Below are 27937 nucleotides of genomic sequence, written 5' to 3'. Positions count from 1 at the left end.
CCAGGGGAAAAATTCAGCTACCTGCAACTCTTTAGCCAAATTTGAGATACCTCACTATGGGAAGCAGCTCAGCGGCTCAGTGAATTGAGAGCCAGGACTAGAGACAGGAGGTCCTGGGTTGAAATCTGGCCTCAGACACTTCCTGGCGGTGTGGCCCTGGACAGGTCATTTAAACCCCATTGCCTAACCATTACCAATCTTCTGCCTTCTGACAATAGACATCTAAATGGATAAAAAAAAAAAAAAAACCAAGGAACTTTAGAGACTTGAGGTTATATTTTTAAGGCATTTCAGACTCCATATTCTATAAAAATCTCTGTATTCTATTGTATTTTGCTGATTGTTTTGTTTAAGGTTTAACTTTGTGATTTTAAGTTCATATATTACTGCATTCAATACTATTCTGTTACATTGGGTCATTTCAATGTACTGGGTTTTAACTACTGTTATATTCTGTTGCTTTTCCCCTATAACCATACTGAACAAACATTATTGAGTAAGCCCATATAAAACAGCTTTTCTATTTTTGACTTTGTAAACTGTCACATAGAGGATAGATGGACTCCATCAGAAAATTGCTATAACAACCTTTGGAAAATTTAATGAGCTAAATATCTCAAATTGATTTTAAGGGTTCTTTAGACATGATTTTTAGAATTTTTCTTAACAATCTCTGGTCATTTTGCCACACGAGGTAAGGCCCATTTTAGTAGCTGAAGTGAAATACAATTATAAACCCCAACTCCTGCATTTATAAGAATGTGAATGGAAGTTGGGAAGGTAATCCCAGGGCATGTACCCCAAGAAGCCTCCCAAAGAAAAAAAGGGAGTATCTCTCATTTATACTCTTCAGCTCATTATTTACTTCCACCAGAATGATATCTAGATTTCTTGATGATGTTCTAGACCCAAAATAAGTTTTACTTTGTTTAAAAATGTTTATCAAGGTTGAAAGATTTGCTATGTTTGTAAAAATTGTGACAAATATCCATCAGTTCATAGGCTTTAAAATGCCATATAGCAACTTATGTAAAAATGATAGTGTGTTTGTTTGTTATTGTAATTAATTGGGCTATTGAGAATTTTGGGGATATTGATAACTTCATATTTGTACTACTTTTCAATTCATTTGCTTATACTCACAGTGGATCATGGCCAGATATGAAGAGGAAATGGATCTCATTTTTGGTGAGAAAGCCTTGTATTCTATATTTTCTTAGCTGACACAGATTATAAGCTATATTTTTGAATTCTTAAAACTGTTTTATTATATTTTTCTTGCATGTGCAATATACTATTTCAGTTTTTTAATTTTTTCTCTCCTTTTTATATTTGAAGCACATGTCAGCAGTATTAAGATTTTCTTTAATTTTTTGATTTTGCAGTAATATAAGTTTAAAATACGTTTGCTATAATGTCAATGCATGCCCCAAAAGCTTGAGACTATAAAAATGATGCCACTAATTGTTTTTTTTAAAAAATTATGGGACTTTGCTTAATGATTCTGTCTGATTCCAGGACAAGATATACAAAAGAGCCATTGCACAGGGCCAAAGACAAACCAATCCAGGACGGATTGATGCACTTCTAAGCCAATACAAAGGACTTGAACCTAGTGTGAAGACTCAAGGTTGCTATGCTTAACATATGTTAAGACATAGGCCTTCCTTGTATCCACGCTCACTCTAAAAATACTTACAGACGAGTATCCCAAACTTGGCTCCTATAATCTAGTCCCTTTTTCTTCTAGTGTGGCAACTTTCTGTAGTCCTGGCTACTAACAGGGTAAATGCTTACTTGCTTAGATCATTTTAATTGGGCTCTGATTCAAGGACCTGTTATAGATTTACTTTTCCTTTACTTGGAATTTTTACACATAAGACTTTGATAGTTTATATTTTCATGCAGAAATTATCTTTTTTATTTGGATTTTTCTGATGTCTTTTTAATTTCTCTTATCAATTGATTCATATACCTCATAACTCAGCCATGCATTCCTAAGTGATCCTGTGTTTTTCAATCACCCTCTTCATGGGGAAATGTAAAAATATTATTATTTTAAATTGCAAAGTTTAAATTCCTTTTAAGAAGAATTTTAGGTAAAGAAACATGATACCTCTCCGAATTCAGAAGCTGAACTGTTTGGAGAAGACACCATGAAGATGCCTCCAGACAACAAGATGCACGAGAAGATCAAGAATGAACTTTGGGTGTGGTTGATTGAACATTTATTTGTATGTATACTTTCATGCCAAAGGGGACTGTCCCCTAACTAGTTTTTTGTCAATGCATCTAGCAATTATTGGTTTTTTCTTTTTTCCTCTTATCCTCAAATTATTGTAATCTTTAAGTTGATTATGTTTTCATGATCTTTTTGGGGAAAATCTTTCACAAGAAGGATCAAACAGAGGAATGTAAAAATGGAGATTTGAACCCCAGACTTCAATCCCCAGAAGTCCTTGGCCACTTCCCAGAATGCTTTGTAACCTCACCTGAATTCCCACCTGGGCAGAGAACAGAAATTGTATTTAAGCTGACTCTCTGCCTACTTCAGGTCTCTCGGCTTTCGCTTCTAGGGACACCCATCTCCCAAGATGTAGTGAGTGAAGTTGAATGGGCCTTTCGGCCCTCCTAGCCACGTGCTTTCTATATTTGTATTTTCTTTATTTCTTAATCTTTAATAAACCTCTAAAATATAATACCTTTAGCAGAGAAACTAATTTTTTCACTTAACAAGAAAGCTACAACAACATATTAACAATGCTGGTATACCATGAATAGAAGCATTTACACCAGGAATGCAAAATTCATTCGACCTAAGGAAGACCACAAATATAAATCTTATTAATATTATAAATAATAAAAGTTTTACTATATCAATAAATGTTTTGAAAATGCTTTTCACAGAAACCAGAACCTGAGTTTCTTTTTAAAACTCTAGGAAGCAAAGAAATAAATGAACCTTTCCTTAATATACTAATTAACATTTATATGTATCCAAGAACAATTATTATATGTAATGGAAAAGAGCTAGAAGCCTTTTGAATAAGATCGAGAGTAAAGCAAGATAAGTCTTTATTACCACTATAATTTAACAAATGCTTAAAATGATAGCTTAAGAGCAAGCTAGATGGTACAGTCGATAGAATGTCAGGCCTATAATCAAGAAGACTCATCTTCATGAGTTCAAATTTGGCCTCAGAAACTTAGTAGCTATGTTACCCTGGGCAAGTCACTTAACCTTATTTGCCTCGGTTTCCTTACCTGTAAAATGGGCTAGAGAAGGAAATGGCAAACCACTTTAGAATCCTTGCCAAGAAAACCCCAAATGGGATCATGAAGAGTCAGACACAACTGACGAAGATGACTCAACAACAAAATTACAGTTATACCATGGGCAAAAGAAGAAACACAATTGTTTCTTTTTTGCAGATGATATAACATACTTGGAAAATGCTAAAGAATCAACCAAAAATTATTTAAATAATAAATTCAACCAAGTTGCAAGATATTAAAAAAAATTCACAAAAATCACCATTTCTGTTTATTACCAACAAAACCTAGCAGGAAGAACTAGAAAGAGAAATTTCATTTAAAAAACAGAAGCTATAAAATATCTGAAAGTATATCTACTAACATGCACCTAGAAACTCTAGAAATTCAATGATAAAACACAGTTAACAAAAATAAAGGAAGACCTAAATAACTGGAGAACATTACTCATAGATAGGTAGAACCAATATTATAAAAATACTAACAAAACCAATTTATTACTGATTCAATGTTTTAACCAACTACTAATTGAGTATTTTATAGAGCTAGAAAAATTCATAAAGAACAATCTAAAGGATAATAACAAAAGAAAGGGGCTCCAACAATACCAGATCTGTCTCAAATTGTACTACAAAGTGTAATCATTAAGATTATTTGCTACTGGTTAAAAAATGAGATGTCAAGCAGTGGGCAGAATAAAACATCCAGAAGAAGGAAATAAACAAAATCATTTAATATTCTATAAATTGAAAGATTCTTGTTAAAGAGGAAAGAATTCACTATTTGACAAAAACTATTAAGGAAACTCTATATTTGTCTGGGAGACATTAGATTTAGAATAATACCTCATAATATATATCAAGATATGCTCCAAATATAATATGGCCTAGAAATAATACAAAAGGTCAAATGATAAGCAAGAAATTTCCTTTTAGATCTCTACATAGCAGAAAAGCTGATGACAAAACAAGCTATTGAGCAGATAGCTCACAAATAGATATTTTGCTCATGTAAAAGTTGTTTTTGCAATTAAATATAATGTAATTACAAAAGAAATAGATAAATAAAATAATCTTTGTTACAAGTTCCAAAGATAAAAGCCTCATGTCCAAGACAAATAAGCAAGTAACTTATAAGATTAAGAGCTATTCCATATGGAGAAATGATCAGTAGATATGAACAGGAAGTTTTGAAAGGAAATTTAAATTGCTGACAAGAAAAAAAATGCTTTAAATCACTAAAAATTAGAGAAATGCAAATGAAAGCAACTTTGGTCTCATCTCAAAGCCATCAGACTGGCAATGATGACAAAAGAGAATGAGAAATGTTGAAGGGCCTGTGGAAAACTGGTGTATTAATAATACACTGTTGATTGAGCTCTGAATCTAGCCATTCTGGAAAACAATTCTGAAGTATGCCAGCAAAGTTACTAAATTGTGTAAACTTTGACCCAGCTATAGCACCACTGGATCTATATACAAAAAAATTCAAAGAAAGGGGGAAAGAACCTATATATGAAAAAAATTATAGTATCTCTTCTTAAAGAAGCTAAATATTATAAGGGGCTGTCAATGATTAAACAAATTATGGTATAAAGCTAATGAAATACTATTGTGCAACAAGAAATATCTAAATGGACAGTTTCAGAGGAAACTGAGGATATCTTTATGAATTGAAAAAGAACAAAATGAACTAAACTAAGAATAATTTATACAATAAGAAAAACTTTGAAAGACTTTAGAGCTGACTTAATGAAGCAGTAAACCATAAACTCAGAAGACTGAAAATGAAACATCACTCAATTGATGAATATTAGAAAGACATATTTATAAGACATGATCAACAGAGATGTAGTTTTGATGGACTAAGCATTTATGTAGTTTTTTCACTTTCTTTTTTGATGTTTTTTTAAATTGGAAAATGCACATTTGGAGGGACAGATAATGAATATATGTAAAAATAAATATATTAATTTCTGAAAACCTCACAAAAACCACAAATGAAAACAATTCATACTCATAGCTTATATTGTAATGGAGAAAATATATACATATATATAACTATATAGAGAATATAAAAAGAATATTAAGTTCAAATAAATAAAGTTATTAAATATAAGGTGATTTAGGAAGGAAGGTATTAGCAGTTGTGGGGGAACCAGAAAAGACTTCGTGAGAGGGTGGTTACTCACATTTTCAGTCTATTTCATGTGCATTTGTGATGTGTGTATTTTAGGGGATAAGCACCTTTTCAAGTAAAGCATTTCCAGGAATTGAGTTATTAGTACCTTTAATTTGATCCAATATAGCTTTCCTTCTTGTGGTACCAAGCCATAAAGGAGCATAAAAGTCAAACTGATTTATCTGTAATGGTTTCAAGGAGGAAAAGCCTGCATCCCTACAATTATTTCTTAGATTTACCTGAGCAATTTGATCCCACTGCCCAGGGTAATAAACCAATCTCTAGTATTTCCAGAGCTCAAATGGCCAATGTTTCAAAATTCTTGCCAGGCCAGTCAACAAATATTCATTAATTACTTATGATGTGCCAAGCATTGTGCTATGCCCTGGGAATACCCCACCTCCCCCACAAAAAACCCCACACAAAACAAAAGAGAGACAATTCCTACCTTTAAAGTGTTTACATTTTAATAGAGGAAGACAACAAATCAAAGGAAATTGAAAAGTCATTGTAGGAAGAGAGAAGAAGTTATTAAAAGTTTTCAGTGCAGCCTAGAGAAATATGAAGGCACAGTGGTGTGGGCATACACCTTAAAATGGAGGTTCAGAGAGGAGTCATCCAATCAGAGGCGAAGGCCAAAGGGGAAGTGAGGACACCAAATTCTTGCTGCATAAAACCTAGGCTGGCATTCCCTTACTTAGCACTTGCTCCATCTCACCCATCCTACCCCGTGCAATATGAATGATTACTAGAAATCACAAAATTTCAAGATTTTGAGGGGAAATTTTAAATCCTAATTAGAGGGGCAGCTGGGTGGCTCAGTGGATTGAAAGCCAGGCCTAGAGATGGGAGGTACTAGGTTCAAACCTGGCCTCAGACATTTCCTAGCTGTATGATCCTTGATGAGTCACTTAACCCCAATTGCGTAGCCCCTGCACTCTTCTGTCTTGGATCCAATACTTCATATGGTTTCTAAGATAGAAAGGAAAGGTTTTTTTTAAAATCCGAAGTAGAGTTGTCCAATGGTGGCTCATGCTACTCTGATAGATACTGCATTCCCTATTTCAAGAAGACATTTAATTACAGGCTAGATGAGCATTTGTTAGTCATGTATAAACTTAATCCATGTTTTCAGTAAGTGATGTACTAAATGACTTTTGACATCCTTTTTGACTGGAATTTGATTATAGAGGGATACCCTACATTACTAAATGGTCTCAGGTTACTGGGCTTCTTAAGTTAGGTTTACCTTTGATATTTTTTCTTTCATCTCTAAAAGTAAAGGTAAAATCAGCTATCATTAGTTGCTGTTGTTCTGTCTTTGCAACAATCTATCTTGCATTTTAAAATGTATAGCCCTCATGGGGGGGTCGGGGGGGTGGGAATTAAACCATTAACTAAAGCTAAGAATTGTACTCAAAGGAATTTTAAGTTTGCTCTGAGATGAGACATAATAATGGCTAGTATATTTCCCCAAATAGCAAAGTTCTGTGAGACTATTTTGGATACTAATATAATATCAATTATATGATTTCTTGATTCTTGAGATTTCCACATTACTAAAGTTGCCAGGCTAATTGGGCAAACAGTTTGGTTTTTAAACTTCTGGAAGTTAAAAAAAAAAAACCTTTAATTAATAAAAAGTATCAATGTGCAAATGCTCATATGATACTTACTCAAAGAATACAGTGGCATTCTACTCACAAAACACAGCATTAAAATGCCTATATAAATTTTTTTATTTTCATTATTCATTATATATTCAATGAATTTATACATTCATTATTCATCACACACACACACAATATGAATAAAGCAATTTCACCAAAATATCTAAATCAGGCTATGGTTAGATGAGTGGTTCTCAAAGAATATGCCATAACACACTAATGTGCCCAGAAAATATGGATAAAAGAGAAAAGAATTATAGATTAAAGAAAATTTTCTGAAAAAAATCATTTAGTATAAATTTCTTCACTTAGCATACAATTATAGTAAGTATAGTAGCCACAAAATAAACGAAAACTGCCTATTACACATACATACTAATCTTAAGACACTTATCTTGAGCTTATAAAAAATAAAAATGGTTGCTCTTACTCATGAGAGCTATATGCATCAATCATCAGACTCTCCTTCAGTGCTATCAAATTAAAGTCAATATCCAATATAATTCATAAAGAAATCTAATTTCTCAAAGATGCTAAAAACCAACTACTTTCTGAATGTTTTAATCCTTCATGTTTATACTATCCTGATATCTTATCAATTTACAGCAATATTCCACTTTAAACAAAGGTAACATGAAAATTCAAACATAGAAAAAAGACTCAGATCCTTGAGATTAAGAACTATCTTCTGCCCTTTTTTTTTGAATCCAGTGTATAGCACAGGGTCTCACACTTAATAGGCACTTAATAATTTTAGCTTAAATGCAATCAGGCCAGCAAAACAGGACAACCAATCTGCTGCCTGATTTGATCATGCTTTCTCTTGCCTCCAGATATTCTTTTAAATGACTCTCCAGGCCAAGATTAACATTCTTCATTTCAGTGCCACCCTCCCAACCATATAATACTTCCTTTTAAAGCTTCTCTATATTATTCCTGAAGCCCCTACTTGAAAAAGATTTCTCCAGCATCATCTGGACTTCTCTTATACCATATTATCCTTTGTATCATACTTACTTAGGTCTATGCCATTGCATGATATATCAGGAAAAGTTCTGGATTTAGAGACAAGTAGATCTGCTTTCAAATCTCACCACTAACACATACTCTAAGACTAAGCAAGTCACTTAATATAACTAGACCTCAGTGTCTTTATCTCTACAATAATGGGGTTGGCCATGATGATCTCTAAGGTCCTGGTTCTAAATCTACAAAAATCCAATAAATTCCACTGTATTATGAGCTTCTTGAAAACAAAGATTCATTTTTCATCTTGTGCCCACCAGTATATCACAGAGTAGCTTTAATACATGCTTGTTAAATTGAAAGTTCTCATTTGATCTAGATTTTTAAAAAAAGGTTTTGTAATCTTCTGGTCTCTTTGATGCTGATTTAACTTAAGACAGTTTATATTTCATTTCCTTCCTCTTTCCACTATGAAATATGCATTGCATATACTATAAAAATAAGTGCTTTGTGAATTGAATTTACTGGGCTGCCCATGAATAAAGTGAAATAGTTTTCTTCAAAATAATGAGGGGGTGGAAAGGTAAACAGAGAAGGACTTGGTTGAGTTTCAAAAACCATTTTTTTTTACATCCCTCCTCAGCTTTCCTTAGGAACCATAAAATTTTGATTATAATTTTCAAAGGCAAGAAAAGTACAAAGAGATGTACACAACTGTCCTTTTTGGGATGTCATTATGATTATCCAATTGCAAAGTAAATCATTTAAGTCTATAACATCATAATTGTTGAAGTGTTAATAATCCTTAAGAATATATGTAATTGGGGCAGCTAGATGGCTCAGTAGATAGTGAGTCAGGCCTGGAGACAAGAGGTCCTGGGTTCAACTATGGCCTCAGATATTCCTAGCTGTGTGACCTTATATAAGTCACTTAACCCCAACTGCCTGACTCTAACCATTTTTATCCCTTGGAACAGATATTTAGTATTAATTCTATGACAGAAAACAAGGATTAAAAAAACCTCAAAACATATGTAATTATAATTCTTACCTCAGAAGCAGTAGCTGCAATGTTAATGTTGCTCGACTGCCCATTCATTAGGTCCATATTTCCCACATCAGTTCTTGGCCTTCTGTTTACAGTAGTAGGGCTCAGATTATTTCAAGTCCAAGGCAATAAATACATTATTCCTATAGATAAATGTTGAAAAAAGACAAAGTTAGAATGTTTGCCTCATTAAGATGATTAACAAGATTAACAAGAATTTTCCAAACCACTATGGGTAAGTTAAAATTTTGGGGAAACTGAGGCAGGTAGAAATTACTTTTTCTCTGCAAGGAGTATTATATTTTTAGAGGTTTACTGAAGATTAAAATATAAAGAAAATACAAGTAAGAAAGGCACGTGCCAGGTGGGCCGAGAGGCCCAATTCAATTTCACTCACATCATGAGAGACGCATCTACTCCGAAGCGAAGTAGAAAAGAGGCCCTCAGTAGGCGGAGAACTCCTTTAAATAATAATTTGTGTTCTCGCCCAGGTGAGAATTCAGTGAGATTACAAAGCATTCTGGGAAGTGAGCAAGGACTTCTGGGGACTGGAGTCCTGGATTCAAATTTCCATTTTTACATATGATAAAGAATGCAAATCCAAACAACCCTAAAATTCACATTTTAAAAACTGGCAATGATGACAAAAGAAGGGGATAGTCATTGCTGGAAGATCTGTAGGAAGATAGGTACACTATTGTGTAACTGAGGGAGCTGTGAAATCAGTACAACCATTTTGGGAAGCACTTTGTAATTGTGCAAATAAAGCAAACTAAAATGTCTATACCCTTTAATCTAAAGATTTAACAACTAGGTTAATTACATCAGGAGCTAACTGGTAATAAAGTACCCATATCTAAATATTCATAAATATAATTTTTTGTGATAGAAAAGGACTGGAAATAATGCATAAACATTGACCATGGAATGATTAAACAAATTGTGATATTATAAATGTAATAGAATATTACTGTTTGGTTGCAAATGATGAAACTATAATGAATCTAGATGGACTGACATATATGTAGAATAAAACAATATGCACAATGTCTGTCATAATATAAAGGAAAAAGAAACAAAAAAGACATCAAATTTGAGAATGGGCATAGTACTAGCAGTACGAGATTTCAAACTACATTATAAAGTAGTGTGAGCTTGTGCTTATAAAGCAGTAATTATCAAAACTATGTTGCCCTGGCTAAATATTGAAAAGTGGAACAGAACAGATATATAACTAAAAGTCCAAAAAGATTATAGAATTCTTTTGTTTGAAAAAGGTAAAGTTCCAAGTTTGGGGAATAAAAATTCACTATTTGGAAAAAATTGTTAGGAAATCTGGAAAGTGTCTGGCAGAAACTAGACAAACACCAACGTCTTACACCATTTACCAAATTAAGATTAAAATAGATACATAACCTGGGAAAATAAAGAGAGATATCACAAACAAATTAGAAGAACGGGGAACATACTACCAATCATATTTGTGGACAGGAGAAGAATTTATGAGTAAATGAGAGGAAAAATTATGAAACATAAAATGGATAATTTTGAAAACATTAAATTGAAAAATTTTGTACAAATAAAACTAAGGTAGATAATTTTAGAAGGAAAGCAGTGAGTTGGGAAAAATTTTATAGTTTCTCTTTGTCAAATATATCAGAATATGAATCATTCCCCAATTGATAAACAGTCCAAAAGATATAAATGGACAGTTTTATATGACTAGAAGAAAAAATTCTCTAAATTATTATTGATTAAAGAAATGCGAATAAAAACAATTCAGAGAAATCACCTCAAAATCAGAATGGCTAAAATGATAAATGGGCAAAATGACAAATGTTGGGGGGGATATGGAAAAATAAGGACAATAATACATTACTGGTGAAACTGGAAATTGATCCAACCATTTTGGAGAGCAATCTAGAATTATAGTCAAAGAGTTATAAAACTGGCTATATCAGCAATACTACTATTAGATTTCTTTCCTAAAATGATCAAGAAAAAAGGAAAAGAAACTATATGTTCTAAAATATTTATAGCATTTCTTTTTGTGATGGCAAAGAACTGGAAACTGAAGGGGTGTTCATTATTTGGGAATGACCAAACAAGTTGTGGAATAAGATTATGATGTTATGTGGTATATATAATATAAAAATAAATGGTAACTCAAAAAACGTAGGAGCTATAAAATCTAATTGCACAGTAGACTCTAAATACACTGAGTTGTTATACAGTATTAGAAAGCACCAATGCCATTTGAAAATCTTGTCTTATCCCAAGTCATATTTCATTCAAACTTAAAAAACAAAATGCTTCAAACGACAACATCAAAGAAAAGTCACAGCTTAAAAGAAGACATATGGGAAGATAACCTCTCTCCACCTTTTTACATATGTAGAAAAAATAAGTGTGGTTCACTGTATTCATTTGTAGTTATATTGATTTTCCTTCACTCCACCTTTTTTCTTTTTTTTTTAAACCCTTACCTTCCACTTTAGAATCAATACTATGTATTAGTTCCAAGGCAATAGAGTGGTAAGGGCTAGGCAATGGGGGTTAAGTGACTAGCCCAAGGTCACACAGCAAGGAAGTGTCTGAGGCCAGATTTGAACCTAGGACCGCCCATCTCTAGGCCTGGCTCTCAATTCACTGAGCTACACAACTGACACCTCCTCACCCGTTTTCTTAAAAAAAAAAAAGTTATGAGGGCTGATTCCTTTAATTGGGGCAGAGGAGGGATACTGTGAGAAATTATGGTGATATAAAACAGGAGTGTCAAACTAAAATAGAAATACAGAGGGGCAAGGGCAGGGGGCGGGGGGGGGGGGCGGGGGGGCACAGCACCAAGATGGCAGCATAGTAGCAGGGAAATCTTAAAACTGCTCTGAATAGCCTTTCAAACTGATCTTTGAAAAGTTCCTGAAAAGAACAGAAGTCAAAGCAGGACGAGCAAAGGGGCTCTCCCACTAAACAGAATGTGAAAGGTAGGCAGAAAGAATAAATTTATAAGATATAAGGGGGAACTGGAGGCAAACCTGCACTAGGAAAAACCAAAGGCTGACCAACAACCCCAACACACACACACACACACACCACCACCACCACCACCACCACCACCACCACCACCACCACCACCACCACCACCACCACCACCACCATCACCACCACCACCACCACCACCACCAGATGTAGAACCAAGAACAAGGCAACCTCGAAAGTCTGGGATGAAGGCTACACTAACCAAAAAGCACCACAGACCTACCCCTAGAGGTTCAGAGCTCCATTAGCACTGAACACACTAGGGTCTTCTGACAACTCAGCGAGGATAGTACCATGGCAAAACCCTGCAAGTCAGAAATGACCAGCAACTTGCAAGACTCTTAGTCCTCAAGCAGGAAAATGAGCAAATAGCAGCAAAGAAAGCTCTTTACCCTGGAAAATTTCTACGGGTAAAAAGAGTAAAAAACAGAAGCAACAGGAGATGATGAAAAACAAGCAAACACATGGCAACTCTCTAACAAAATGGAAACTGATCACAAACTCTTGAAGAACTCAAAGAGGAATTAAAAAAACAAATAAGACAAATAGAAGAAAAATGGGAAAAAGAAATGAAATTAATGCAAAAAGAAAATAGCTTAAAAAGCAAAATTTGTCAAATTGAAAAAGAGACACAGGAATCAAATGAAGAAATAAGCAGATTAAAAACCAGAATTGATCTACTGGAAGAATAGGCAAAAAATTCCATCATCCAATGATGAAAAGAGTGCCATGAAAAGTAGAATAGACCAAATGGAAAAGGAGGATCAAAAGATCATGGATGAAATTCAGTCTTTAAAAACTAGAATTGGGCAAGTAGAAGCTAATGATGTCACAAGTCATCAAGAAATAATAAAACAAAATCAAAAGAATGAAAAAATAGAAGAAAATATGATATTATCTCATTGAAAAAAAAAAAGAACTGGCCAGGAAAATAGATCCAGGAGAGACAATTTGAGAATTATTGAACTACCAGAAAGTCATGACCCCCCCCCCCCCAAAGGTAAGACATCATATTTCAAAAAATTATCCAAGAAAACTGCCTTGATATTCTTGAACAAGACAGTAAAGAAGAAATGGAAAGAATCTGCCTGTGCTCCTCAAATCACAACTTCTACGAATATTATAGCCAAGTTCAAGAGTTCCCAGTCCAATGAGAAAATACTGTAAGCAGCCAGAAAGAAACAATTCAAATATCATGAAGGCCTAAGTCAGGATTACACAGGATCTGGCAGCTTCCACACTGAAGGACCACAAGGCATAGAACATGATATTCCACAAGGCAAGGCAACTGGTTCTACAACCAAGAATTGCCTACCATTAAAATTGACTATATACTCTAAGGGGAAAATATAGGCATTTAATCAAATAGAAGATTTTCAAGCATTCCTCAAGAAAAGATCAGAATTAAATAGAAAATATGATGTTCAGATACAAAATGGTAAATAAAAAGAGAAAAAATTTAAGGACTTCAACGAGGTCAAATTGATTATATTCCTATATGAAAAGATGATATCTGTAATTCTTAAAAATTGTTAACATTATTAAAGTCGTTAGGATAAATATAAAAACAGAAGGTATGGTATTAAGCTATTTAGGGATATGTAAAAAAATTAGGGGGAAAAAGAGGATTGTACTAAGAGAAATGCAAAGGAAGGATTAAAATGGGGTAAATTATACCACATTAAAAAGGCATGTGGGAGGGGGGGGAATAATATTACAAGGAGGGGAGGATGAGAGTGGTGAAAGGTAACACTTAAACTTTATTCTCATTGTAATTAGTTCTGAGAGGGAAGAACAGCCAGATTCATTGGGGTATAGAATCTTATCTTACCCTTACAGAGAAGTAGAGGGATAGAGAAGTAGAGGGATAACAAGAAAGGGGGGGTGGGGTAGGGGATTAACAGAAGGGAGGGAGAAGTTGAGGGAGGGTGATAAAGAGAAGTGAGGGGGTCTAAGAAGGAAGGTGGTAGGAAGGGGAGTAAAATAAGGGAGGGGGAAATGGTGACTAATTAAAAGCAAAACACTGGTATGGAGAGAAAGAGTAAAAGAAGAAAGGGCAGGAATAAAAAAGAAAATAAAAATGATGGGGAATACACAAATGCTAATCATAACTATGAATGTGAATCAGATTAACTCACCCATAAAACAGAAGCAGAGAGCAGAGTGGATTAAAAACAAAAATTCTACCATATGTTGTTTACAAGAAACACAATTGAAACAAGTAGACATATAGAGTAAAGGCAAGATACTGACGCAGAATTTATTGGGCATCAACTGTGAAAAAGACAGGAGCAGCAATCAGACAAAGCTAAAGCAAAAATAGATCTGACTAAAAGAGCTAAGGAAGGTAATTATATCTTGATAAAAGTCAGTATAGACAATGAAGAAATAGCAGTACTCGACACATATAAACCAAATGGTATAGCATATAGATTTTTAAAGGAGAAATTAATGGAGCTTAAGGAGGAAATAGATAGTAAAACTATACTAGTGGAGAGCCTCAACCTCCCCCTATCAGATTTGGATAAATTGAACCAAAAAATAAATAAGAAATGTAATATTTAATTAATAATATTTAATACAAACCTCCCATTATCCCAGTTTTTCAATCTTCCATTTCCTTTCTAAATAAATATTACAGAAAGAAGTAATAGAAGTGAAAGAAAATTTAGGAAATTTGAGTTAATAGATATCTGGAGAAAATTGAATAGGGATAAAAAAGGAGTACGTAGTACATATTCAAAGACAGATCATGTACTAGGGCATGAAAACATTTCAAACAAATGCAGAAAAGCAGAAATAATAAATGTAACTTTTTTAGATCATAATGAGATAAAAATTATAATTAGTGAGGGTTAATGGAGAGGCAAATTAAAAATTAGAAATTAAATAATCAAATTCTTCAAAATTGGTGGGTTAAAGAACACATCATAGAAACAATTACCAATTTCATTGAAGAGAATGACAATGTGGAGACTACATATCAAAATTTATGGGATAGAGCCAAAGCAGTATTCAGGGGAAAATTTATATCCTTGAGTGTCTATATTCGCAAAAAAGAGAAAGAGGAGATCAACATATTGGGCATATAACTAAAAAAAAAAGCCTAGAAAAGAACAAATTAAAAGTCCTCAGAAAAAGATCAAATTGGAAATCCTAAAAGTCAAAAAAATTAAAAGAAAGGAACTATTGAACTAATAAATAAGACTAGGAGCTGGTTCTTTGGAGGGAAAAAACAAATAAAATAAAGTATTGGTTAATCTTATTAAAAATAGAAGAGATCAAATTAATAACATCAAAAATGAAAAGAGCAATCTCACCTCTAATGAAGAGGAAATTAAGACAATTATTAAGAGCTATTTCCCCAATTATATGACAATAAATATGATAATCTAGGTGAAATGGACAAATATTTACAAAAATATAAACTGCCCAAATTAATAAAAGAGGAATAAAATACTTAAATAACACCATAGCAGAGAAAGAAATTGAAAAAGCCATCAAGGAACTCCACAAGGAAAAATCCCCTGGGCCTGATGTATTCACATGTGGATTTTATCGAAAATTTAAAGAACAACTAATCCCAATATTACACAAACTATTTGACAAAATAAGGAAAGGAGTCTTACCAAATTCATTTTATGACACAAGTATGGTACTGATTTCCAAACCAAGAAGACCAAAAACAGAGAAAGAAAACTACAGATCAATCTCACTAATGAACATAGATGCAAAAATCTTAAATATAATACTAGCAATGAGATTAGAGCATGTCATCATAAGGATTATCCACTATGCCAAGGTGGGATTTATACCAGGAATGCAAGGCTGGCTTAACATTAGGAAAATCATCCACATAATCGACCATATTAATAACCAAACTAACAGAAATCATATGATATATAATCTTAATAGATGCAGAAAAAGTCTTTGACAAAATACAACATACATTCCAATTTAAAAACACTAGAAAATATAGGAATAGAAGGGCATTTTCTCAAAATAATAATAAATAGTATTTATTTAAAACCATCAGCAATGAGGATAAGTTAGGAGCCTTCCCAATAAGATCAGGTGTGAAGCAAGGATGCCCATTATCTCCATTATTATTTAATATTGTACTAGAAACGTTAACTATAGCAATTAGAGAAGAAAAAAATCAAAGGGATTAAAGTAGGCAATGAAGAAATGAAACTACCACTCTTTGCATATGATATGATAATATACTCAGAGAACCCAAGAAAATCAACTTAAAAGCTAGTGGAAACAATAATTTTATCAAAGTTGCAGGATACAAAATAAATCCACACAAATCATCAGCATTTTTATTTATTTATTTCCAATAAAAATCAGCAGCAAAAGTTAGAAAGAGAAACTCCATTTAAAATCATTCTAGGTAATACAAATTACTTGGGAATCTATCTGCCAACACAAACTAAGGAATTATATGAATACAACTACCAAACACTTTTCATTTGGGTTCTAGCTCCTATTTGCCAAAGTTCATAGTATAAAACAAAGAGGCTTAAGTGAAAAGATCTCTAAGGTGGTCCCTTCTAATTCTAAAATTCAACAATGTCAAGATTTTTCTTGCTAAAAAAACCTTGGTTTCCCCAAAGACATACAATGTAAAATAAGTTACACATTTAACAAATTTATAATATCTACATTATATCTTTTGTTTATGAATTGCCATCCTCCTTTTATTTTTTTCAATTATAAGGGTAATAAATAAAATTTTTAAATCTAAGTGAAGACTATAAAGAAGAACTTTGGTTCAATTCTCCAAATTCCAACATTCTCCCTCCTATCCCATTGCTCCCTGCCACCCATACCTTTCTTTCCTTCTCTCTTTTTCTTCCATCCATTTGTTATTTTATCCCATTAAAATATAAGATCTTTATTTTGGAAAGATGTACATGAACCGATGCAGAGTGAAAAAAGCAAAACCAGGAAAACACTGTACACAGTAACAGCAATATTGTGGAATGATCAAATGTGATAGACTTGGCTGCTCTCAGCCATACAATGATCCAGGACAATTCTGATAGACTTATGACAAAGAATGCTATCCACCTCCTGAGAAAGATCTATTGAAATAAGAATGCAGATGAAAGCATGCGATTTTTTTCTTGCTTATTAGGGTACATGTTAAGGGTTTCGTTTGCATAAGATTATTCACTTACAAAAGTGAATAATATGGAAATATGTTTTACATGATAATTCATGTAAAATCCAGATTAAATTATTTGTCAGCTCCAGGAGGAGGAAGGGAGAGAGGGAGGGAGATAATATGGGTCACATAATTTTGGAAAACTTAAGTGGAAATTTTCTGTTACATACAATTGGTATGAAATAAATGAATTTTTAAAAATATAAGCTCTTTGAAGGTAGTGGCTGTTTTTCTAACTTGCATTTGCATACTTAGTGCTCAGAATGGTTCCTGAAACATAGCTAAGTGTTTATGTTTAGTGCATACTCCTTCCCTCTCCCTTTCTCTCTCCATCCTCCCCCTCCTCCTGCCCTGCCCCATAACTATGTGAAGTAATGCAATTTTTATTACCTTGCCTCTCTATAGCTCTTTTAAAGTCAATTCTTCAAAGGCCAATCACTAAAATCTTTTCTCAGTTGCTAACCCCTCTTAATTATCCGATAATATGAGCTCACTTTTCTTTATACTTTCCTTGCCTTTCATGGCAGTGAAATATCATGCATGAATTCCTTCCCTAACCTTTCTCACCAATCCTTCTCTCTCTCCGCTTCTATGGTCTCTCTTTTTCTTCTGTCCCCTTAACACCAAAAGTTGGCCTGTGAACCTTTAGCCTTTTAATACATTCACTTTTGACTATTTTACTTTCACTTCTTAAATGGCTTTATCACAATCTATTTCTCCAGCAATAACTTCCATTCGAATGTCTTCCATCAGAACTTGGGTCAAGGGGGATATGATAGGGGATGTAGACTCTAAATGATAATCCTAGTGCAAACATCAACAACCTGGAAATAGATTCTGATCAAGGATACATGTAAAGCACAGTGGAATTGTATGTCGACTACGGGAAGGGGTGGGGGAGGTGAGGGAAAGAATATGATTCTTGTAACCAAGGAATAGTAGAACCACCTTTTTTTAGTTGGAAGAGACCTCTAGTATAGCTATCTAATATAACCCATAGCAGAGAGAAATGTTCACTATGACATATCTGCCAAGTGGTCAAATAAGGTCTGCTTGAAGGCCTCCAAGGAAGAGAAAAATATAATTTCCCAAGGAAGTTCATAGAATCAGGACAGAGCTGGAAGATCTAGGTTAATCCACCTCTGATGTTTACTACCTCTGGGGAAGCTACTTAATCTCCCCAGAGTTTCAGTTTCATCATCTGTAAAATAAGGAGGTTCAGGGGCAGGATTGGATTAGATGGTTTCTAAGGTTCCTTCCATTTCTAGATCTGATATAATTTTATACAACTCTAATTATTAAGAATTTTTTTCCAGATATTAAACCTAAATTAGACTCTTTGAAATATCTACTCATTATTCCTGATTCTGCCCTGGGGTAGGAGGGAAGGACAAACAGTGTAATCCACTTCCATAGAAATGTCCTTCAAATATTTAGCATCTATCAAGCACTCTTCCTCTCTTGACCCCACCTCCCTAAGTCCTTTCTTCTACAGCCTAATCATCCCCAGTGTTTTCCTATCAATTTCCATGTAACAGGGCCTCAAGGTTATTTACCACTTAGGCCCCTCCTAACTGTACTCTTATACTTCATCACACTTTCCAGTAACTCCTTATTCTGTAAGAGCACACCAACTCTGAAACTCATAGCTCCCCTCAGTATCCCAGGCCTCTGGGCCCCTCTCTCTCTTCCTCTGGAGATGTGGGAGGGAGTTTAGCAGAAAGCTTCTACCAAATTATCTAATTAAGGAGGGAGTCCATGGCATTACATCATTTCCCACCTGACTGCACTCCTCTGGACTTTATCATGCTCTGGTACTCTTCCCTACCCTCCCAATACCTCAGCTTCTTTTTATGTGATGATCTTACCCATTACATGATGAGCTCCTTGAGGGTTGTTTTTTTGTCTTTCTTTCAATCCCCACCAGTCTGGCATACAGTGGATGTTTAAAAAATGTTTAATGACTACTGACTACCTCAGCTGAAAACACTCCAATTTAACAATGTCCTACTGAAACTATAACACTAGGAATTACGATAATACTCCAAAGTGTAGAAGGTCTGCCATCTCCTTATTTCTGAATGCTATGCCTCTTTATGCTGCTCAAAATCACATTAAATTTTTGGTAGCCACTACTCACATTGATGACTCACACTGAACTTCAATCAGGTGACAACCTATGAAGCCTTTCCCAGATGAAGGCATTTTCTCTCTCGTGCAGTGATGGTGAACCTATGGCACAAGTGCCAAAGATGGCATGCAGAGCCAATGTTTTAAAAAATTATAAGATACGGATCTTCCTTCCTCCCTTCCTTTGACCCCTCCCAGAGATGGTAATCAATTTGATCTAGGTTATATATGTATTACCATGCAAATTTTACTTCCATATTGGTCATTGTTGTAAGAGAATACTCAATAAAGCCAAAACCCCAAAATAAAAACATAAATAAACTAATGTGAAAAGTAGCATACTTTGATCTTCATTCCAATTCCAGTTTTTTCTCTGAAGGTGAATAGCATTCTTTGTCATTAAGTTGTTCAGAACTGTCTTGGATCATTGTAATGGTAAGAGAAACAGTCTTTCAGAGCTGATCATATCCCATAATACTGAGGTTACTGCGTATAATGTTTCTGCTTATTTCACTCTGCATCAGTTTATCTAGAACTCTAGCTTTTTCTGAAATCATCCTGTTCATTGTTTCTTATAGCATAATAGTACTGCATCACCACTATATACCACAATTTGTTTAGCCATTCCCCAATTAAAGGGTGTCCCCTCAATTTCCAATTCTCTGCCACCTTAAAAGAAAGCTACTATAAATATTTTTGTACAAGTAGGTCTTTTCCTCTTTTGTTTTCGATCTCTTTGGGATATAGACCTAGTAGTGGTATTATTGATATGCATTGTTTTATAGTTCTCTGGGCACAGTACCAAACTGTCCTTCAAAATGGTTGGATCACCACAATGGTATCCCAAGTTTGCCATATCCTCTTCCAATGTTTATCACTTTCTTTTACTGTCATATTAGTCAATCTGATAGGTGTGAGGTGGTAACTCATAGGTATTTTAATTTGTATTTCTCCAATCAAGAGTGATTAGAACATTTTTTAAATGATGATTGATAGCTTTGATTTCTTCTTCTGACAACTTGACCACTTATCAACTGATGGATGGCTTGTAGTATTATAAATTTAATTTAGTTCTCTCTAGATGTCTGAGAAATTAGCCCTGTATCAGAGAAGTTTGCTATATAAATTTCCCCCAGTTTGTTGTTTCTCTTCTAATCTGTTACAGTCATGTTTGTACAAAAGTCTTTAAATTTAATACAATAAAAATTATTCACTTTATATTGCATAATACTCTCTATCTCTTATTTGGTCATAAATTCTTCCCTTCTCCATAATTCTAAAAGGCAAACTATTCCATATTCCCCTAATTTACTTATATATATATATATAAATATAATATCAACCTTTAAAACTAAATCATATACCCATTTCAACCGTATCTTGGTATAGCTGTGACATATTGGTCTATACCAAGTTTCTTACCATATTGTTTCCTAGAAGTTTTTGTCAAATAGTGAATTCTTATTCCAAAAGCTGGGGTCTTAGAGTTTATCAAACACTAGATTACTGTAGCTGCCTGCAGCCACAAATTAATATCTTCATGGGGGGACACCTGAGAAGGAAAGTTGGAAACCAAGGGAAACTGGGTTAAGGGGATAGAGAGAGAAAAAAACAATAAAGGAAAAAAGACTAAGAGACAAAGAGTTCAACAACATGGGCTCCAGCATGTGTGCTCCTCTGATGGTGGAAAAGAGAATGAACTACCCATGTCTCCAATCTTTAATTGGAGAATCAAGGAATGGGGAATGGGAGATAATGAACATGTGACATGAAATAAGATTTTACATTGTCTCAATTGACAACCACAAGATCAAAGAGGAGGAGGTTAATCAAACATGTGCCCCGATAGGGAATCTGGTTTGGCAAGGTAGGAGTTAGGACGCTGAGGCAGCTAATGTCTTACCCAGGAATTCTCCTGACCTCTAGACTGTAGGTTTGGAGAGTGGTCAGGATGAATAGAGTACCAATGAAATACAATGATTAAAAAATAATATGCCCATGTGTCTGGTACATGAGCACGTAGGTTGCAATATTAATACATCAATAATACTTTCAAGGTTAGAAGATACCTGTGATGCCACAATTACTACGGTCATTTACCCCTGTATGTTGTGTATCTAATCTATTCCATTGATCCACCATTCTATTTCTTAGTCAGTACTAAATTGTTTTGATGATTACTGCATTATAGCATAGTTGGAGATCTGGTATTGTTGGGCTACCTTCCTTTACACTTAAAAAAATTCTGTTGATATTCTTGACTTTTTTTTCTCCCAGATGAATTATTACTTTTTCTAGTTATATAAAATATTTTTTTTAGAGTTTGTAAGTAAACTTAACAGGTAAAATTGTCATTGTCATTACATGAATTTGGACTACCCATGAGCAATTAATATTTTTCCAACTGTTTAGATCTGACTTTATATGTGTGAAATGTTTTATAACGGTGTTCAGATAATTTCTGTGTATTTGCAAGTATATTACCAAGTATTTTATACTGCTTAGAGTTATTAAATGGAACTTCTCTTTCTATCTCTTAAGCTGGACTTTGTTGTAAATATATAGAAATACTGATGATTTATATGGATTTATTTAGTATCCTGCAACTTTGTTAAAAGTTTTAATTATTTTAACTAATTTTCTACTAGGAATCTCTAAGCATATCACCTGCAAAGTGAGTTTAAATTCCTCACTGCCTACTTTAATTCCTTTAATTTTCTTTTTTCTTATTGCTAAAGTAGCATTTCTAGTATGATATTAAATAACAGCGTTGATTCACCCCTGATCTCACTGGGAAGGCTTCTAACTTATCCTCATTGCAGATGATACTTGCTAATGGTTTTGGATAGATGCGACTTATTATTTTAAGGATTGGCTCATTTATTCCCATGCTTTTTAGTGTTTTTAATAGGAATTGGCATTTCGTATGAATATTTTGTCAAAGTTTTTTTCTATATCTATTGAGATAATCACATGATTTATATTAGTTTGGTTATTGATATGGTCAATTATGTTGCTAGTCTTCCTAATATTAAATCAGCCCTGCATTCCTGGTACAAATCCCACCAACTCAAAGTGAATGACCCTTGTGATCTATTGCTGTAGTCTCCTTGCTAGTTATTTCATTTAAAATTTTTGCGTCTATAGTCTTTAATGATTTTCATTTTCTAATCTTCTTGGTTTAGGTATCAGCACCATCTCTGTGCTATAAAAAGAATTTGGTAAGACTCCTACTTTGCCTATCTTACCAAATAGTTTTTATAGTACTGGAACTAATTGTTCTTTAAATGTTTGATGGAGTTCTGTAGCAGCCCACAGCTGTGTTTACTCAAGAGAGATAATTAAGCTATAAAGATGGTCTTAGGAGAGCGAATTCTCTATCCTGCACATGGCCAGTAAGGCACTGACCCTTGACCCCCACAGGTTTAGGCGCAAAATCAGGTTTCTTTGTTCTCACCAGGCTGTGAAAAGGCTACGCCCTTATCTTATGACAATTTACCTTTCTACCAATGATAATCCGCTATGTCTTTAATTAATATGTATTATGTATCTTTGCATGTGGAAATCAATAAAAGACAGCTCACAGACCCAGCCCAGCTTTTTACCACTTATCTCTCTTCCTTTGCTACTATCTCTTTTTCGGAGCTGGCCTCTGGCTGTGCTCAGTACCTTTGTTTCTCTAATCCCTATCATTAAGCCGTAACAGTCTGGGTTTAGGGACTGTGGCTTGTCTCTATTGATCTCTAAGCTTATTTCTGATGCCCATGATGTTGTGTTATGGTCTTCTCACTGTCTCATGTATCTATGAAGTAGAAGGCCGGAGCTAAAGTCTGTAGGCTCGATTTACGTATTTGGTGTCTGGTTCTCTCTCTTGCCATCCCTCCGGCTTCAGATTTTGTTCCTCCAAAGAGATAAACTTCTATCTTTCCTCTTGTGTGAGGGCTGCCGGCCAGTCCCTCTCACAAGTTTCCTTGTGAATCCAACTGGCCCTGGGGATTTTTTTTCTTAGGGAGTTCCCTGATTGCTTATTCAATTTCTTTTTCTGAGATGGGATTATTTAAAGCATTCTATTTCCTCCTTTGTTAATCTGGGCAATTTATATTTTTGTATTCATCCATTTTACTTAGGTTGTAGCATTTATTGGCAAACAATTGGGCAAAATAGCTCCTAATGATTGCTTTAATTTCCTCTTCATTGGTGGTGAATTCATCCTTTTCATTAATGATAATGGTAATCTGATCCTTTTTTAAATCAAATTAACCAATGCTGTCAGTTTTGTTTTTTCATAAAATCAACTCCTAACAGGTCCAATGGCTCTCTTTCAATTTTATTAATTTCTCCTTTAATCTTTAGTATTTATAATTTAGATTTACTTGAGGATAGTAGCTTGCCCAATTCACTGATCTGCTCCCCCCACTCCCGATTTTACTGATTTAGAGAGATACATTTCCCCCTACATACTGCTTTGGTTTTATCCCACAAATTTTCATATCCTCAATATCATTCTCTCTAATGAAATCATTGATTATATCTATAATTTATTCTTAGAATGATTATTTTGGTTCCAATTAATTTTTATTTCCATGGAGCTTTATTATAATTTTTATTGCATTATATTCTGAAAAGGTTGCATTTTTATTTCTGCTTTTTTGTATTCAGTTGTATAGTTTTTATGCCCTAATACATGGACAATTTTTGTGCAGGTGCTATGTACTGCTGAAAAGAATGTATATTCCTTTCTATTCTCATTCAATTTTCTCCAGATGTCTATTAAATCCAAATTTTCTAAAATTTCATTCACTTTTTTACTTCTTTCTTGTTTATTTTTGGTTAGATTTATCTCGACCTGGGAGGGGAAAAGTTGAGGTCCCTCACTAATAGAGTTTTACTGTCTATTGCCTCCTGAAGCTTATTTTCTCCTTTAAAAATCTGGAGGCTATGTCAAGTTGTTGCATATATGTTTAGTATTGATATTATCAAGATATAATTTCCTTAACTCTCTTTCTTAATTAGATCTATTTTTTTTAAACCCTTACCTTCCATCTTGGAGTCAATACTGTGTATTGGCTCCAAGGCAGAAAGAGTGGTAAGGGCTAGGCAATGGGGGTCAAGTGACTTGCCCAGGGTCACACAACTGGGAAGTGCCTGATGCCAGATTTGAACCTAGGACCTCCCGTCTCCATGCCTGGCTCTCAATCCACTGAGCTACCCAGCTTCCCCCTTAGATCTATTTTTTAACTTAGCTTTGCTTGACAACATTACTGTTATTCCTGCTTTTTTTTTTTTACCTCAGATGATGATGCACAATAAATTCTGCTCCAGTCCTTTACCTTTACTCTGCATGTGTCTTCCTGCCTCAAATGTTTCTTGTAAACAACATATTGTAAGATTCTGATTTTTAATCCACTTTGCTATCCACTTGTTTTTCTGATGTCTTCCCATTCACATTTAGTTATTATGATTACCAACTATATATTACCTATCATTTTATTTTCCCCTTTTGATTCTGCTCTTTCTCCTTTCACTTTGTCCCTCTTCACAAGCATTTTACTTTTAATCACCACTCCCCACTCCTTTCCCCTTCTATTGGCATCCCCTTGTCTTATTCCCCTCTAACTTCTCTATGGGGTAATATAGGATTCTATTCCCAAATGGTTATGGCTGTTATTCCCTCTTTGAACCAATTGCAATGAAAGCAAGGTTTAAGCAACACCCTTATACTTTCCTCCACTGTAGTAATTATTTTTGTGCTTCTTTAGGTGAAATAATTTACCCCATTTCTATCTCTCTCTTCCCTTTTCTCTCAGTACAATCCTCCTTTTCACCCTTTAATTTTTTTTTTTTGGAGGGGCATATCATATCCTAATCAACTTACTCTCTTGCCTTTGGTTGTGTCTGACTCTTTATGTCCCTATTAAGATTTTCTTGGCAAAGACACTAGAGTGGTTTGCCAGTTCCTTCTCCAGCTCATTTTACAGATAAGGAAACTGAGGCAAATGGAGTTAAGTGCTTTGCCCAGGGTCACATGGATAGTGTCTTATGCCAGACATCAACTCAGAAAGATGAGTCTTCCTGCATCATTCATACCTTTCTTCCTCCCTTCTAGATTGTTATCCCTTGTTGGGAGAATGTCTAAGACATAATATTCACTCAAGAAATGTTTGTTTTATATAAAATAGTTAAAATTCTAATTCTAGGATTAGAAGTCAATCAGCATAATGCTGAAAATCAGATTTGTAAAGCACTGAGCACATCACTGGCTTCTAAATACTTAAAAAAAACTTCCTGCCTTCAAATATTTTATAAGTTTATTGTCACTCTTTTGTTTTAATACTTTCTGCAGAGCTTCTAAATACAAGGAACTTAATTCTCTAAGAAATTTGGCTTCTATACATTTTTATTTTTATTCAGCCTTATAAAAAAGAAAATCAGAATAAAAACACGTTATAAGTAAAAGTGCTTTGATTTCATTTAATTATTATATACATCTATATTTAATGAAGTTTTATTTTGTCCCTGTTATCCCAGGCCTAATGTGGTCCTTGGCAAATCTATTATTTTACCTGAATGATATGAATGAACCTTACTCATAATTAAAACTGATCATATTTCTCCATTTGTGCTACTACACACCAAATTAATTCAGTAAATAAAACTTTACATAAGGGCAGCATTTTGGTTCAAAAAGTCAGTAATTTTAAAATAAATTACAATCTACCCAGTACTTAATACAAGATTAGTTCTCCCTTAAATTCTTAATTCAACAGTGCCTCCCAGTGTTGAGAAAAAGAATGCATTCAGATTTAGTTTGAGGAAGGGAGGAGAGAATATTGTTATTTGTGTACTATACCCAATGCCTGAAAGATAGCACCACAGATTGGAGAAAGTCATCTTTGGAGCCAGGAAGGCCTGGGTTTAAATCTTGCTTCTTTAAATATTGTATCTTAAAAATATCTTAAAATAGTTATATTTCCAGAAGAGCCTACTTTTTCTTATAACAAAAACAACTTTTCAGAAAACCTGAGAACTATACCATCTATAGAAATGTCAAGACTCCAATTTCATATCTATTGTCAGTTTAAAATAGAAGTCTTAATTAATCATAATAAAAATATTCAAAATATAATGCTAGGAGTCCATCGAGCAGAAAAAAAAAGAACTGATCTGCACAGGTGGAAAAAGTTTAGTTCCTCGCACTATTAGAATCACTATATTAATAGACCATTCCCACTCCAAAAATTGAATAGTACTTATTCTAATTCAAATGATCTTGGTTTAATCTGTCTTAGTTTTCTAATACATAGAATATTTGAATACTTATCTCAGAGGGTTTATATATAGAAGCACTACAAACCTTAAGACATTTTATATATATGGTGGTTATGTCAATAGGCAACTACGTGGGCAATGAAGACCTAAATTCAAATGAAGCCTAAGACATTTACTATCCATATGACCTTGGGGGTAAGATACTAAATCTGTTTGCCTCAGTTTCCTCAACTGTAAAAAGAGATGACAGTAGAATCTACCTCACAGGGTTACTGTGAAGATCAAATGAGATATTTGTAAAGTGCTCAGCACAATGCCTGGAGCCTGGAACATAGTTGACACTATATAAATATAGCTATGATAATAATGAGGAGGAGAATGATGGTGTTAACAATGTTTAAATCAGTTAATATCGAATATTATTAGCTGAGCAGCTAATTTCTATTTAACCCAAAACATAAGAAAGCATTCATTTTGGGTGAAAACGCTTGTAATTCTTTAAAAAGCATGTAATCTGGAAAACCCATCTGAAAAGAAATGCATACACATGCACATACATAAATGTAAGTATTTAAAGAGGTTCAAAATTTACAGTCACCAGAAAAAAAAGTGAATCCTCAACAAGAATAAAACGATGGGGGGCAGTTGGTTAGCTCAGTGGATTGAGAGCCAGGCCTAGAGACGGGAGGTCCTAGGTTCAAATCTGGCCTCAGACACTTCCCAGCTGTGTGACCCTGGGCAAGTCACTTAACCTCCATTGCCTAGCCCTTACCACTCTTCTGCCTTGGTGCCAATACACAGTATTGACTCCAAGACAGAAGGTAAGGGTTTAAAAAAAAAAAGAATGAAATGATGATAGCTAGCATTTATATATTGCTTTAAGATTTGAGAAGTGTTTTCCATAAATTAACTCATTTGATATTATCTCATCTGATTCTTACAACAACCCTGGGAGGTAGATGCTGTTATCTCCATTTGAGAGATATGGAAACTGAGACAGAGGTTAAGTGATTTGCCCAAGGTCACAAAGCTAGTAAATATGTGAAGTTGAATTTGAACTCAGCACTTCCTGACTTCACATCAAGTGTTCTTGCCACCCAGCTCTCTATCATATAAACACATATAATTTGTAACAGTGTATGAAGAAATGAAGATTTCTAAAACTAAGATGTCAGAGGATTTATAACA

General features: G+C 34.1%; 1 protein-coding gene across 14 annotated transcripts in view; it reads right to left on the bottom strand.

Moving 5' to 3' along the window:
- Positions 1–27937, bottom strand: part of RALGPS2 (Ral GEF with PH domain and SH3 binding motif 2) — a 293091-nt gene that overhangs the window by 151340 nt on the left and 113814 nt on the right. For 13 of the 14 annotated variants that reach the window (XR_008915850.1, XM_056814143.1, XM_056814144.1 and 10 more), the window contains exon 2: positions 9142–9281. Coding sequence is in view for 13 of the 14 variants with exons in the window: in XM_056814143.1 (XP_056670121.1) it covers positions 9142–9198 (57 nt within the window). In the remaining variant the exon portion in view is untranslated. Of the gene's footprint in view, positions 1–9141; positions 9282–19490; positions 19764–27937 lie in introns of those variants that run through there. The other variant, XM_007480875.3, reaches the window with a different exon arrangement.

Source organism: Monodelphis domestica, chromosome 2, assembly GCF_027887165.1.
Source record: "Monodelphis domestica isolate mMonDom1 chromosome 2, mMonDom1.pri, whole genome shotgun sequence".
Lineage (NCBI taxonomy): Eukaryota > Metazoa > Chordata > Mammalia > Didelphimorphia > Didelphidae > Monodelphis > Monodelphis domestica.
The sequence above is the reverse complement of the archived record's forward strand: the minus strand, read 5'-3'. Positions and strand labels throughout refer to the sequence as shown.